This window comes from Bufo bufo, chromosome 3, assembly GCF_905171765.1.
Source record: "Bufo bufo chromosome 3, aBufBuf1.1, whole genome shotgun sequence".
In the NCBI taxonomy this organism is placed as follows: Eukaryota; Metazoa; Chordata; class Amphibia; order Anura; family Bufonidae; genus Bufo; species Bufo bufo.
This window is the reverse complement of record NC_053391.1, coordinates 99,268,504-99,280,633: the sequence shown is the minus strand read 5'-3', so window position 1 is coordinate 99,280,633 and position 12,130 is coordinate 99,268,504. Positions and strand designations below refer to the sequence as shown.

At 42.1% G+C, this 12,130-nt stretch overlaps 1 protein-coding gene across 1 annotated transcript in view; it reads left to right on the top strand.

Annotated features, from left to right (window-relative positions):
• RSKR (ribosomal protein S6 kinase related) overlaps positions 1 to 12,130 on the top strand; it is a 30,027-nt gene that overhangs the window by 10,613 nt on the left and 7,284 nt on the right. The window contains exons 7-11 of the mRNA XM_040421788.1: positions 530 to 570; positions 2,668 to 2,695; positions 2,777 to 2,866; positions 4,179 to 4,267; positions 7,043 to 7,153. Of these exons, the coding sequence (XP_040277722.1) occupies positions 530 to 570; positions 2,668 to 2,695; positions 2,777 to 2,866; positions 4,179 to 4,267; positions 7,043 to 7,153 (359 nt within the window). The remainder of the gene's footprint in view (positions 1 to 529; positions 571 to 2,667; positions 2,696 to 2,776; positions 2,867 to 4,178; positions 4,268 to 7,042; positions 7,154 to 12,130) is intronic.

Genomic DNA, 12,130 nt, shown 5'->3' with positions numbered 1-12,130 from the left:
CTTAGTCGGACATATAGCACAGGAGGTCGCGTTGCAGAAGTCAGAATGGAGCCCCTACTAGTATTAGTTCACTCAGGGGCATAGATAAAGGCTCATGGGCCCTGGTGCAAGGGTTGAGCTTGGGCCCCCCTTCCCTCAGTGCTTTGGTCAGGGAAACACATAGCCTTTGTGCTGCCTGAGGCAAAAAATCAAACAGGAACCCCCCTCATGCCAAATTCTTGACCTAACCCCTTTCCTCCAACCAGAGGTGTAACTTGACCAGCATGCACTTTCTATAATACTGGTGTCTTCTTATGTGGCACAAGGGTCTTTGAGCCCCCTCAAGCACCTAGGCCCAGTAGCGACTGCTACCTCTGCACCCCCTATAGCTACGTCCCTGGGTTCACTCCATACAAAATACTATATAAAGCAATACCAAACTATTTACAAAATTATAGTACCCGCCGGTCTGGGGTACTACACTAGTACTGCTTGTTATCATCTCCATAATATAAAAGGCTACAAATAAACTGTGTGTTTTTTCCCACAGTGTATCTTCATGATTTGGGCATCATGCATCGAGATGTTAAGGTAAGGTTACACACTATCAGCCTCCATTGTGAGAACATTGAATAAATAATTTACATGTCTTCAAAAGGAAACCTTTGGTTCTTCACAAATTTTAAACATAACTCTGACATTAGCAGGGCTGGCCTATGCGAGAGCAGGGAGGGGTGTCTCAGACTACCAAAGTTCAGTGTGCATAAGGTAGTCTGAGAAGATCGTGGCCATTGTAGATGAATGCAGAGGAAATGGGAATTGGTGGATCCACAGCAGAAGAACCAAACGGAGGGTACTTTGCCTATACATTACCCATGGTAAATTAACATGTTATGGAAAATGGGAGGGTCAAGGACCAGAAATATAATTAACATATACACTCACCTAAAGAATTATTAGGAACACCTGTTCTATTTCTCATTAATGCAATTATCTAGTCAACCAATCACATGGCAGTTGCTTCAAAGCATTTAGGGGTGTAGTCCTGGTCAAGACAATCTCCTGAACTCCAAACTGAATGTCAGAATGGGAAAGAAAGGTGATTTAAGCAATTTTGAGCGTGGCATGGTTGTTGGTGCCAGACGGGCCGGTCTGAGTATTTCACAATCTGCTCAGTTACTGGGATTTTCACGCACAACCATTTCTAGGGTTTACAAAGATCGGTGTGAAAAGGGAAAAACATCCAGTATGCGGCAGTCCTGTGGGCAAAAATGCCTTGTGGATGCTAGAGGTCAGAGGAGAATGGGCCGACTGATTCAAGCAGATAGAAGAGCAACGTTGACTGAAATAACCACTCGTTACAACCGAGGTATGCAGCAAAGCATTTGTAAAGCCACAACACGCACAACCTTGAGGCGGATGGGCTACAACAGCAGAAGGCCCCACCGGGTACCACTACAAATAGGAAAAAGAGGCTACAATTTGCACGAGCTCACCAAAATTGGACTGTTGAAGACTGGAAAAATGTTGCCTGGTCTGATGAGTCTCGATTTCTGTTGAGACATTCAAATGGTAGAGTCCGAATTTGGCGTAAACAGAATGAGAACATGTATCCATCCTCTGATGGCTACTTCCAGCAGGTTAATGCACCATGTCACAAAGCTCGAATCATTTCAAATTGGTTTCTTGAACATGACAATGAGTTCACTGTACTAAAATGGCCCCCACAGTCACCAGATCTCAACCCAATAGAGCATCTTTGGGATGTGGTGGAACGGGAGCTTCGTGCCCTGGATGTGCATCCCTGAAATCTCCATCAACTGCAAGATGCTATCCTATCAATAGGGGCCAACATTTCTAAAGAATGCTATCAGCACCTTGTTGAATCAATGCCACGTAGAATTAAGGCAGTTCTGAAGGCAAAAGGGGGTCCAACACCGTATTAGTATGGTGTTCCTAATAATTCTTTAGGTGAGTGTATATACGATTGCCTTAAAGGTTTTTTTTTAACCTGGACAAGCACCCTTGTGATTGCAGCTGCTCTAGATACCAGTTAGTTGTCTTTGGTAGCTGTGGTTGGCCACACATTTTGTTGCAGGCAAATTTTATGATACATGGGGGGAGATTTATCAAAACTGGTGTAAAGGAAAACTGGCTTAGTTGCCCATAGCAACCAATTAGATTCCACCTTTCATTTTTTTAGAGCTACTGGAAAATGTAAGGTGGACTTTGATTGGTTGCTATGAGCAACTAAGTCCATTTTCCTGTAGACCAGGTTTGATACATCTCCCCCATGCCTTTCATTCAAAGGAAGAGGCAATTATGTAATATTTGATCTCACCGAATTGTCTAGTGTGAGATTTAATCTTTGCAGTCAGCATCACTCTTGCTAAAAGAGGGGGTTATTCTGAGCTGACCCCTACAGGGCTGTCAAATGACATATGATCAGGGTTCCTCCAGTTGGGACAACCCCATTAGAGACATGTTGTCTTGTATATCAATCCCACTAACCACAAAAAGAGCAGATACATACTGTACATATGTGGAACATGTTGGGATAATATTATCAGAAGATATATCAGTCGTGTTATCATTTGGGAATTTTGATGTTCCACAGCATGTCATGTCATGTTCCCTTTGTCCCAGTTCAGCTTCCATACATTTTTTAACAACTAACATTTTTTTCAGATGGAAAATATACTACTAGATGAGAGAGGTACGTAATACTCATCAACTTTTAACAATGTTTTCTAAATTGTACTTCATTGTTGCTGCTAAGACTTTTTATTTTATCTAGGACACTTGAAATTGTCAGATTTTGGACTTTCAAGACACCTTCCATTTGGAGAGCGTGCATATACCATCTGTGGGACCCTTCAGTACATGGGTAAGGAAAGGGACTCGCTATGGAGTTATGTTACTCCTGCATGCAGAAGAGTGTTAAAGATAATGTCAATTGTATAGTATACTAAAACCTTAAGGCCCCTTTCACACAAGTGAGTTTTCCACGCGGGTGCAATGCGTGACGTGAACACATAGCACCCGCACTGAATCCTGACCCATTCATTTCAATGGGTCTGTGTACATGAGCTTTATTTTTCACGCATCACTTCTGCGTTGCGTGAAAATAGCACCATGTTCTATATTCTGAGTTTTTCACGCAGCCCTGGCCCCATAGAAGTGAATGGGGCTGCGTGAAAAACGCATTGCATCCACAAGCAAGTGCGGATGCGATGCGTTTTTCACTGATGGTTGCTAAGAGATGTTGTTTGTAAACCTTCCGTTTTTTATCACACGCGTGCAAAACGCATCAAAACGCATTGCACCTGCGTGGAAAAAACTGAACAACTGAAAGCAATCGCAGACAAAACTGACTGAACTTGCTTGCAAAATGCTGCGAGTTTCACTGAACGCATCCGGGGCCAATCCGTCACGCTTGTGTGAAAGAGACCTAAGCACAGTCTTCTAATATATAGGCTACATAAAATAAAAGGTCACCACCAAGATGTTTGGGGTAAGGTCTTATTTGCATGGAAATGTCATAGATCCATTGTCTATGGAGCCATGATAAGGTTCCTGTAATACTATATGCACACGACCGTTGTGTGTTTTGCAGTCCGCAAATTGCGGATCTGCAAAACACGGATGGCGTCCGTGTGCGTTCCGCAATTTGCGGAACGGCACGGGCAGCCTTTTATATAATTGCCTATGCTTGTCCGCAAAGCGCAGACAAGAATAGGACATGTTATATATTTTTTTGCGGCCCACGGAACGGAGCCACGGATGCGGACAGCACACGGAATGCTGCCCGCATCTTTTGCAGCCCCATTGAAGTGAATGTGTCTGCATCTGAGCCGCAAAAACTGCGGCTCGGATACGGACCAAAACAACGGCCGTGTGCATGTAGCCTAAGAGTGCATGAGGTCTTGTACAATATGGAGGCATAAAACGTTTTTTCTGTTCCATCACATGCTTTATGCATTGCTTCTAGAAGACTAAATGGCTCCATGTGCTTCAATGCTGTGTGCACAAGGCCATAAGGATGTTCACACAATCTTTGCAGAAATCTGTGCTACTGCATTTACGCTGATGAAATGCAATCATTATAGTATTGTTCAGTAACAACCTGGAAAATCTGATCCATTAATCCACACAATACAAATGAGGTATTTTATTAATTTTGCCATTTGCTTTCCTAGCACCTGAAGTTCTTTCCGGGGGTCCTTATGGCCATTCTGCGGACTGGTTTTCCTTAGGAGTTCTATTATTTGCACTGGCAGCTGGGGAGGTGAGGAAATAAATGTCAATTAATATTGTCTTAAAGGATATGTATTCATTCACAACCATTTATTGTTATTTCTGCAATGTATCTAAAATGACATATAAAGCAAAAATCCTCCTTTGGTTCGTGTCCACAGCTCCTGCAATGTGTCTCCATTAGAGATGAGCGAATTTTCCCAAAATTCGATTCGCCGGTTCGCCGAATTTTTTGGGAAAAATTTGGTTCGATCCAAATAAATTTGCGGCTATTTCCTGGCTGCAGAGAGCCTTTATAGTGGTGTAGAACACTGTGCCTTGCAGTAACACGCATAGGGAGTCTGCTGTGGTAGTGAACTAATACTGTGAGTCCGTATGACATGCAGATGACAGGCGTCGCACTCAATCACTGCACACTTCACTTATTTGGGCCGTCACGGGGCCAAAACTGACGAAATAACTCAAGTATGAACTCAGCCTTACAGGTCGATGTTGGCGCCAAGAAGAAGCGCACTCCTTTTACACCGTTGTCAGCTGATTCCACCTAGATGTTTACAGAACCGGTTCTATTGAATGCTTATACAAGTAGAGCCCCCGACTGAGTGGAGAGGGTGTCAGCAGTAGGTTTGTGTTCACGTCACTGATTATTTTGCCCTTCATCTGATCCGCCAGCGCAATAACCGAATGAACCAAATTCCATTATACTTTCATTGTTTAAATTTTTTATGTGAAACAGGCTTTTTTCTGGAAAATTGATGGGTGATTGTAGACCTCCTTTTGCTGTATGGACCGAATTACGTCGTTGTGGGTCCAGCAGCAAACATAATGAAGACGCTGATGATAACACACCAGCAGACTTTGCCTTTACCATCTATTCACAATTAAATCAAGCAGCTTCAGTAAGTTGAAAAGTTATCAGTGACGGCCGGACACTGCGCTGATCGGGCTAGCGCAGCTCCTGCACCCGTCCGAACAGCCTGCGCTGGTCCTTAAGGGGTTAAATCAAGCAGCTTCAGTAAGTTGAAAATATTCATGTGTTTTTTTATGCTTCATGTGCATTCGATCTCCACAGCACACAAGACATGACAGGAGAGCCTCTGCTTTGGAGTCCAAGTCCAGTTTCTTAAGATCAGGAGTTCAATTAGAATTGTGCGTAACATTCTTGCTCCCTGTGCAAAGCCATAACAAAAGGACTCCTTAGGCATACACATCAGAGGAAGCTGAAGCTGGTTGCCCCAATTTTAATTCAGAAGCAGTAAACAGCTATGCCACTCTCGCGATTTACAGCAAATACATTATTTTCATGTAGAGATTCAAGAATTATGTTGGAGGCATGTAGGGTATGCAAGCCATGTGCGACCCCTTTCATCACTCTCACGTTTTCCTGGGCAAACGGAGTCACACTAAAGGCTACACTACACTAAAGGCTTTTCAACATATAACCGGTTCATACAGAACAAAGTCTACAATCATCCATCAATTTTCCCAACAATTTTTTTTCCCACTTTTAAACTACACTAAAGGCTTTTCATCATATTACATTGGTTTATACAGAACAAAGTCTACAATCACCCATAAATTTTCCCCCAAAAAAGCCTGTTTCACATAAAAAATTTCACCTCTCCATAATTCGGCCCATATCACAAAAAGAGCTTTAGAATATATAACTGCACCACTCAACGGCAATTAGGCCCTAATTTTTTACCACTTTTACAGTACACAAGGCTTTTCAACATATAAGTGCAACGCTGAACGGCGAATATATTTTTTCTTTTTCCGCTAATACACGTCACAAAAGGCTGTATCACAGATAACTGCACCGCTGAGCGGCAAATATATTTTTTCTTTTTCCGCTAATACATGTCACAAAAGGCTTTACCACAGAAAACTGCACCGCTGAGCGGCAAATATATTTTTCATTTTCCGCTAATACACGTCACAAAAGGCTTTACCACAGAAAACTGCACCGCTGAGCAGCAAATATATTTTACTTTTGCTACTAATACACAACAAAAAGGGCTGTAATTTTCTCACTTCACCACACAACAGCTAATAAGCCCTTTTTTTCCCACTAATACAAGCCAAAAATGCTTTAGAACATATAACTGCACCGCACTAGGGCAAATAAGATTTAGAAATATTGCCTTGTAATAGACCCTGTTAATGCTTGTATCAAACAGCACTTGCAATAGGAACGGTTTGCTGGAATTACAGAGCTGTGTAATGGCAATATGGATCCCCAGTCAGTGCTGGAATATTACCCAGGCTGTAACCTCTCCTACTGAACCCTGTTCAACATAAAAGCTGTGGAATGATTCCTCCCTATCCTTTCCCTACACCTTAAATAATCTTTCTCTGCACTTGTAAATCGTTTTTTTTAGCACAAAGAAGTGTTTTCTAACACTGTCCCTAGCGCCTGCAGACGTCTCTCCCTGCACTAAGTACACTGGTAAATGGCAGAATCTAAGATGGCTGCCGCTATTTATAGGGCTGTGACATCCCAGGGCTGGCTGGCTGCTGGTTGGCTGCATGCATGGCATTATGGGTGATCCCGCCTTCCCAGATTTCCTTTCTCCATGTCCTCACACGTGCAGCAGCCATTTTAGGAAAAAATGTGATTCGTTACCACGAATCATGAGGAAATTTGGCTTCGGTGCGAATCGAATTCCACTTTGTTAGCTTCGATTTGCTCATCTCTAGTCTCCACGTTAACAGACTGCAAGCACATCCTGTGCAGTCTGATCCTGCAGTCATACAGCCATCTGACACCTACTTCTTACTAACCTTCTCTTTCTGTACCTTCTAGTTTCCTGTTGCCTCCACCACAGACCATATAAGCATGCTGGAGAGGGTTAATGATGCAACATATAAAGTTCCAGAGACTGTTACCCAAGGACTATCGCACCTTTTAAAAGAGGTACTACATTTTAAGAATTTTATTCCCCCAACCACTGTCCATAACATAATGCTGTAGGTAGGTAAAACTGATTTTTACTAACTCACTGTTTGCCATGGTGCTAAATATTTTAGGTCATGCTCTGGTGGCTAATACATCAATGCAACTACCGGTATTTGCTTTTTTTAAAATAATATTTTATTTGGTTATACTATATAAGCATCTTGTCTATCTTTTGCACTCCTAACAGCTGCAATAGGTAACACGTTACATACACAGTACATTATTATGGCCACCAGCTAATATCCAGAGTAAGTACTGTGTGCAGCATGGACTGCAACTAGACAGACTGGGAGTGACTCAGTAAGGTCCTGGTAGGTTGTCAGGTATCTGGAGCCATGCTGACTGCAGTGCATCCCACAGCTATTGGAGGGTGATTCGTGGAGGGTGATTCGTGGAGGATGAATAGAGCGAACCTGACTATTAAGGTGGTCCCACAGATGTCTAATTGGGTTCAAGTCTGGGGAATTAGGAGGCCAACGTAGTACTTGAACGTCTTGGTCACGGTCTTCCAACCAATGTTGGATATTTCAAAATATGTGACATGTGGCATTGTCTTGCTGGAAGATCCCATCTGCCCCAGGGAAGACAATCAGCATGTATAGGTGTACATAATCTGCAAGGATGGATTCATACATAAATCGGTTGAAAGTGCCTTCCACATGGATAAGTGCGCCCAGGAAAATGTTCCCCTAGACCATAACCCTGCACCACCAATGTGTCCTTCCAGCAATTGCTGCAGGGTGTTTCTTCTCTGATGTTTCTCATCTGACACGCCAACGTCCATCTGTTCGATGAAGCAGAAAACATGACTCCATGGGAGAAGGCAACCCTTTCCCAATCAGCGGAGGTCCAATTCCGATACTGGTGCAAAAATGTAAGCCTTTTCTGCCAACACAACTCCATTAGCAGAGGTGCAGTGACCATCCGTCTGCTTCAGAGCCCCATACGCAGCAGGGTTCTCTGAACTGTTGTCTTAGACACATATCTGGTAGCCTCCTGGTTCATTTTGGTGTCAAGTTGCTCCACTGTAAGGTGTTGGTTTGCCTTCACACACCTTCATAGCTGAATTTCCCCTCTCACACCAATGGCACATGGTGCTCCACAGTTTCCATGGTACTTATTCACAATGGTGCCATTTGTCCACTCGCCATACACTTTCACTACAGCAGCACTTAAACAGTTCACAAACTGCGCAGTTTCAGAAATACTGCCACCCTTGGCTCGAAAGCCAATGATCATCGCTTTTCCAACTCTGATAAATCTCCCCTTTCACCCATGACAGCAATGAGGGATAAAGTATGTGTGCAGACAGCCTATCGCACACCTTATATACCCACCAAGCCAGCTCAACACACGTGACTTCATGAGCTACATGCTAACGATGTCAAAAGTAGGAAGTGGTCATAATAATGTGACTCGACTGTGTACTACGCTGCATTGTATTTACAATAGTGTCACCATATTACCTCTAGTGCCTTCTGGGTTGACATAAACCTGTGCGGTGCCTCCATCAAGAATTTCTGGGCCACATACAGCCAAGAAGTCTCAGCCCCTGTTTGGGGCAAATGAAAATGGTTATAGGAAAGGCAGTGGTGGGGAGCAGACTGTCAGGGGCAGTTATCAGGACATGTGAGCAAAGCCCCAGCAGTAATTACTTTGAGAAAGGATTGGGCCCCATTTGATTGCATTCTTTTCTGCTAAGTAATTATCAATGGAGCTCTGCTGACAACATGCTTCTAAAGTTAATGGCTATGGTCAGGTTCACATCAATTTCTTTTTTTATTAAATTGCCTCTATTATGTGATAAATATCATTTTTGTAGTTGGTTTTAATTAAAAATGAACTGCTTGTTTTCTGCAGGCTGCATGTTTCACATACATTGCAGATTGCGCAGTCCCATTCAGAGTAAAGTCTATCTGACGAGCTGTCTGATGGCTCACTCTGTAGCCCTTATCTCTGGTCTCCTGAAAAAAACTAAGATGACATGCTTTTGATTTAAAGGGGCAATCCTCTCCATTTACAGTGGGGTCCCATTTGTGAATGCAGTGCTCCTACCTGTCCATATGGCACAACCATTTTAGGTTTATTCAATTGGTTGTAAAGATGTCAGCTTAAAAGGTTGTTCAGTAGACAATGGTTATAGAGTAAGCTATCTGAGAACTTGTCTGAGGGGATTTCACTCTGAATGGTACTGTACAGCCTGCAGTGTATGAGAATACGTGCAGGATGCAGATGACAAATCGTTTACAATTTTTGACTAAAAGAAATTACAAACATTTGTCATCATAAAATATATGCAAATCAACAAAAATCATGTAAAAGTTTAAGTAAGATGGACATATGTTGATGGGTCCCTTATATTTAAATTTTTGTAGTCAGGTCCCTGACAGCATTTTAACCACCTCAGCCCCCAGTGCTTAAACACCCTGAAAGACCAGGCCACTTTTTACACTTCTGACCTACACTACTTTCACCATTTATTGCTCGGTCATGCAACTTACCACCCAAATGAATTTTACCTCCTTTTCTTCTCACTAATAGAGCTTTCATTTGGTGGTATTTCATTGCTGCTGACATTTTTACTTTTTTTGTTATTAATCGAAATTTAACGATTTTTTTGCAAAAAAATGACATTTTTCACTTTCAGTTGTAAAATTTTGCAAAAAAAACGACATCCATATAGAAATTTTGCTCTAAGTTTATAGTTCTACATGTCTTTGATAAAAAAAAAATGTTTGGGTAAAAAAAAAATGGTTTGGGTAAAAGTTATAGCGTTTACAAACTATGGTACAAAAATGTGAATTTCCGCTTTTTGAAGCAGCTCTGACTTTCTGAGCACCTGTCATGTTTCCTGAGGTTCTACAATGCCCAGACAGTACAAACACCCCACAAATGACCCCATTTCTGAAAGTACACACCCTAAGGTATTCGCTGATGGGCATAGTGAGTTCATAGAACTTTTTATTTTTTGTCACAAGTTAGCGGAAAATGATGATTTTTTTTTTTTTTTTTTTTTTTTCTTACAAAGTCTCATATTCCACTAACTTGTGACAAAAAATAAAAAGTTCTATGAACTCACTATGCCCATCAGCGAATACCTTGGGGTCTCTTCTTTCCAAAATGGGGTCACTTGTGGGGTAGTTATACTGCCCTGGCATTCTAGGGGCCCAAATGTGTGGTAAAGAGTTTGAAATCAAATTCAGTAAAAAATGACGAGTGAAATCCGAAAGGTGCTCTTTGGAATATGGGCCCCTTTGCCCACCTAGGCTGCAAAAAAGTGTCACACATCTGGTATCCCCGTACTCAGGAGAAGTTGAGGAATGTGTTTTGGGGTGTCTTTTTACATATACCCATGCTGGGTGAGATAAATATCTTGGTCAAATGACAACTTTGTATAAAAAAATGGGAAAAGTTGTCTTTTGCCAAGATATTTCTCTCACCCAGCATGGGTATATATAAAATGACACCCCAAAACACATTCCCCACCTTCTCCTGAGTACGGAGATACCAGATGTGTGACACTTTTTTGCAGCCTAGGTGGGCAAAGGGGCCCATATTCCAAAGAGCACCTTTCGGATTTCACTCATCATTTTTTACAGAATTTGATTTCTAACTCCTTACCACACATTTGGGCCCCTAGAATGCCAGGGCAGTATAACTACCCCACAAGTGACCCCATTTTGGAAAGAAGACACCCCAAGCTATTCCGTGAGGGGCATGGCGAGTTCCTAGAATTTTTTATTTTTTGTCACAAGTTAGTGGAAAATGATGATTTTTTTTTTTTTTTTTTTTTCATACAAAGTCTCATATTCCACTAACTTGTGACAAAAAATAAAAACTTCCATGAACTCACTATGCCCATCAGCGAATACCTTGGGGTCTCTTCTTTCCAAAATGGGGTCACTTGTGGGGTAGTTATACTGCCCTGGCATTCTAGGGGCCCAAATGTGTGGTAAGGAGTTTGAAATCAAATTCTGTAAAAAATGACGAGTGAAATCCGAAAGGTGCTCTTTGGAATATGGGCCCCTTTGCCCACCTAGGCTGCAAAAAAGTGTCACACATCTGGTATCCCCGTACTCAGGAGAAGTTGAGGAATGTGTTTTGGGGTGTCTTTTTACATATACCCATGCTGGGTGAGATAAATATCTTGGTCAAATGACAACTTTGTATAAAAAAATGGGAAAAGTTGTCTTTTGCCAAGATATTTCTCTCACCCAGCATGGGTATATGTAAAATGACACCCCAAAACACATTCCCCACCTTCTCCTGAGTACGGAGATACCAGATGTGTGACACTTTTTTGCAGCCTAGGTGGGCAAAGGGGCCCATATTCCAAAGAGCACCTTTCGGATTTCACTCGTCATTTTTCACAGAATTTGATTTCAAACTCCTTACCACACATTTGGGCCTCTAGAATGCCAGGGCAGTATAACTACCCCACAAGTGACCCCATTTTGGAAAGAAGACACCCCAAGCTATTCCGTGAGGGGCATGGCGAGTTCCTAGAATTTTTTATTTTTTGTCACAAGTTAGTGGAAAATGATGATTTTTTTTTTTTTTTTTTTTTTTCATACAAAGTCTCATATTCCACTAACTTGTGACAAAAAATAAAAACTTCCATGAACTCACTATGCCCATCAGCGAATACCTTGGGGTCTCTTCTTTCCAAAATGGGGTCACTTGTGGGGTAGTTATACTGCCCTGGCATTCTAGGGGCCCAAATGTGTGGTAAGGAGTTTGAAATCAAATTCTGTAAAAAATGACGAGTGAAATCCGAAAGGTGCTCTTTGGAATATGGGCCCCTTTGCCCACCTAGGCTGCAAAAAAGTGTCACACATGTGGTATTGCCGTACTCAGGAGAAGTTGAGGAATGTGTTTTGGGGTGTCTTTTTACATATACCCATGCTGGGTGAGATAAATATCTTGGTCAAATGA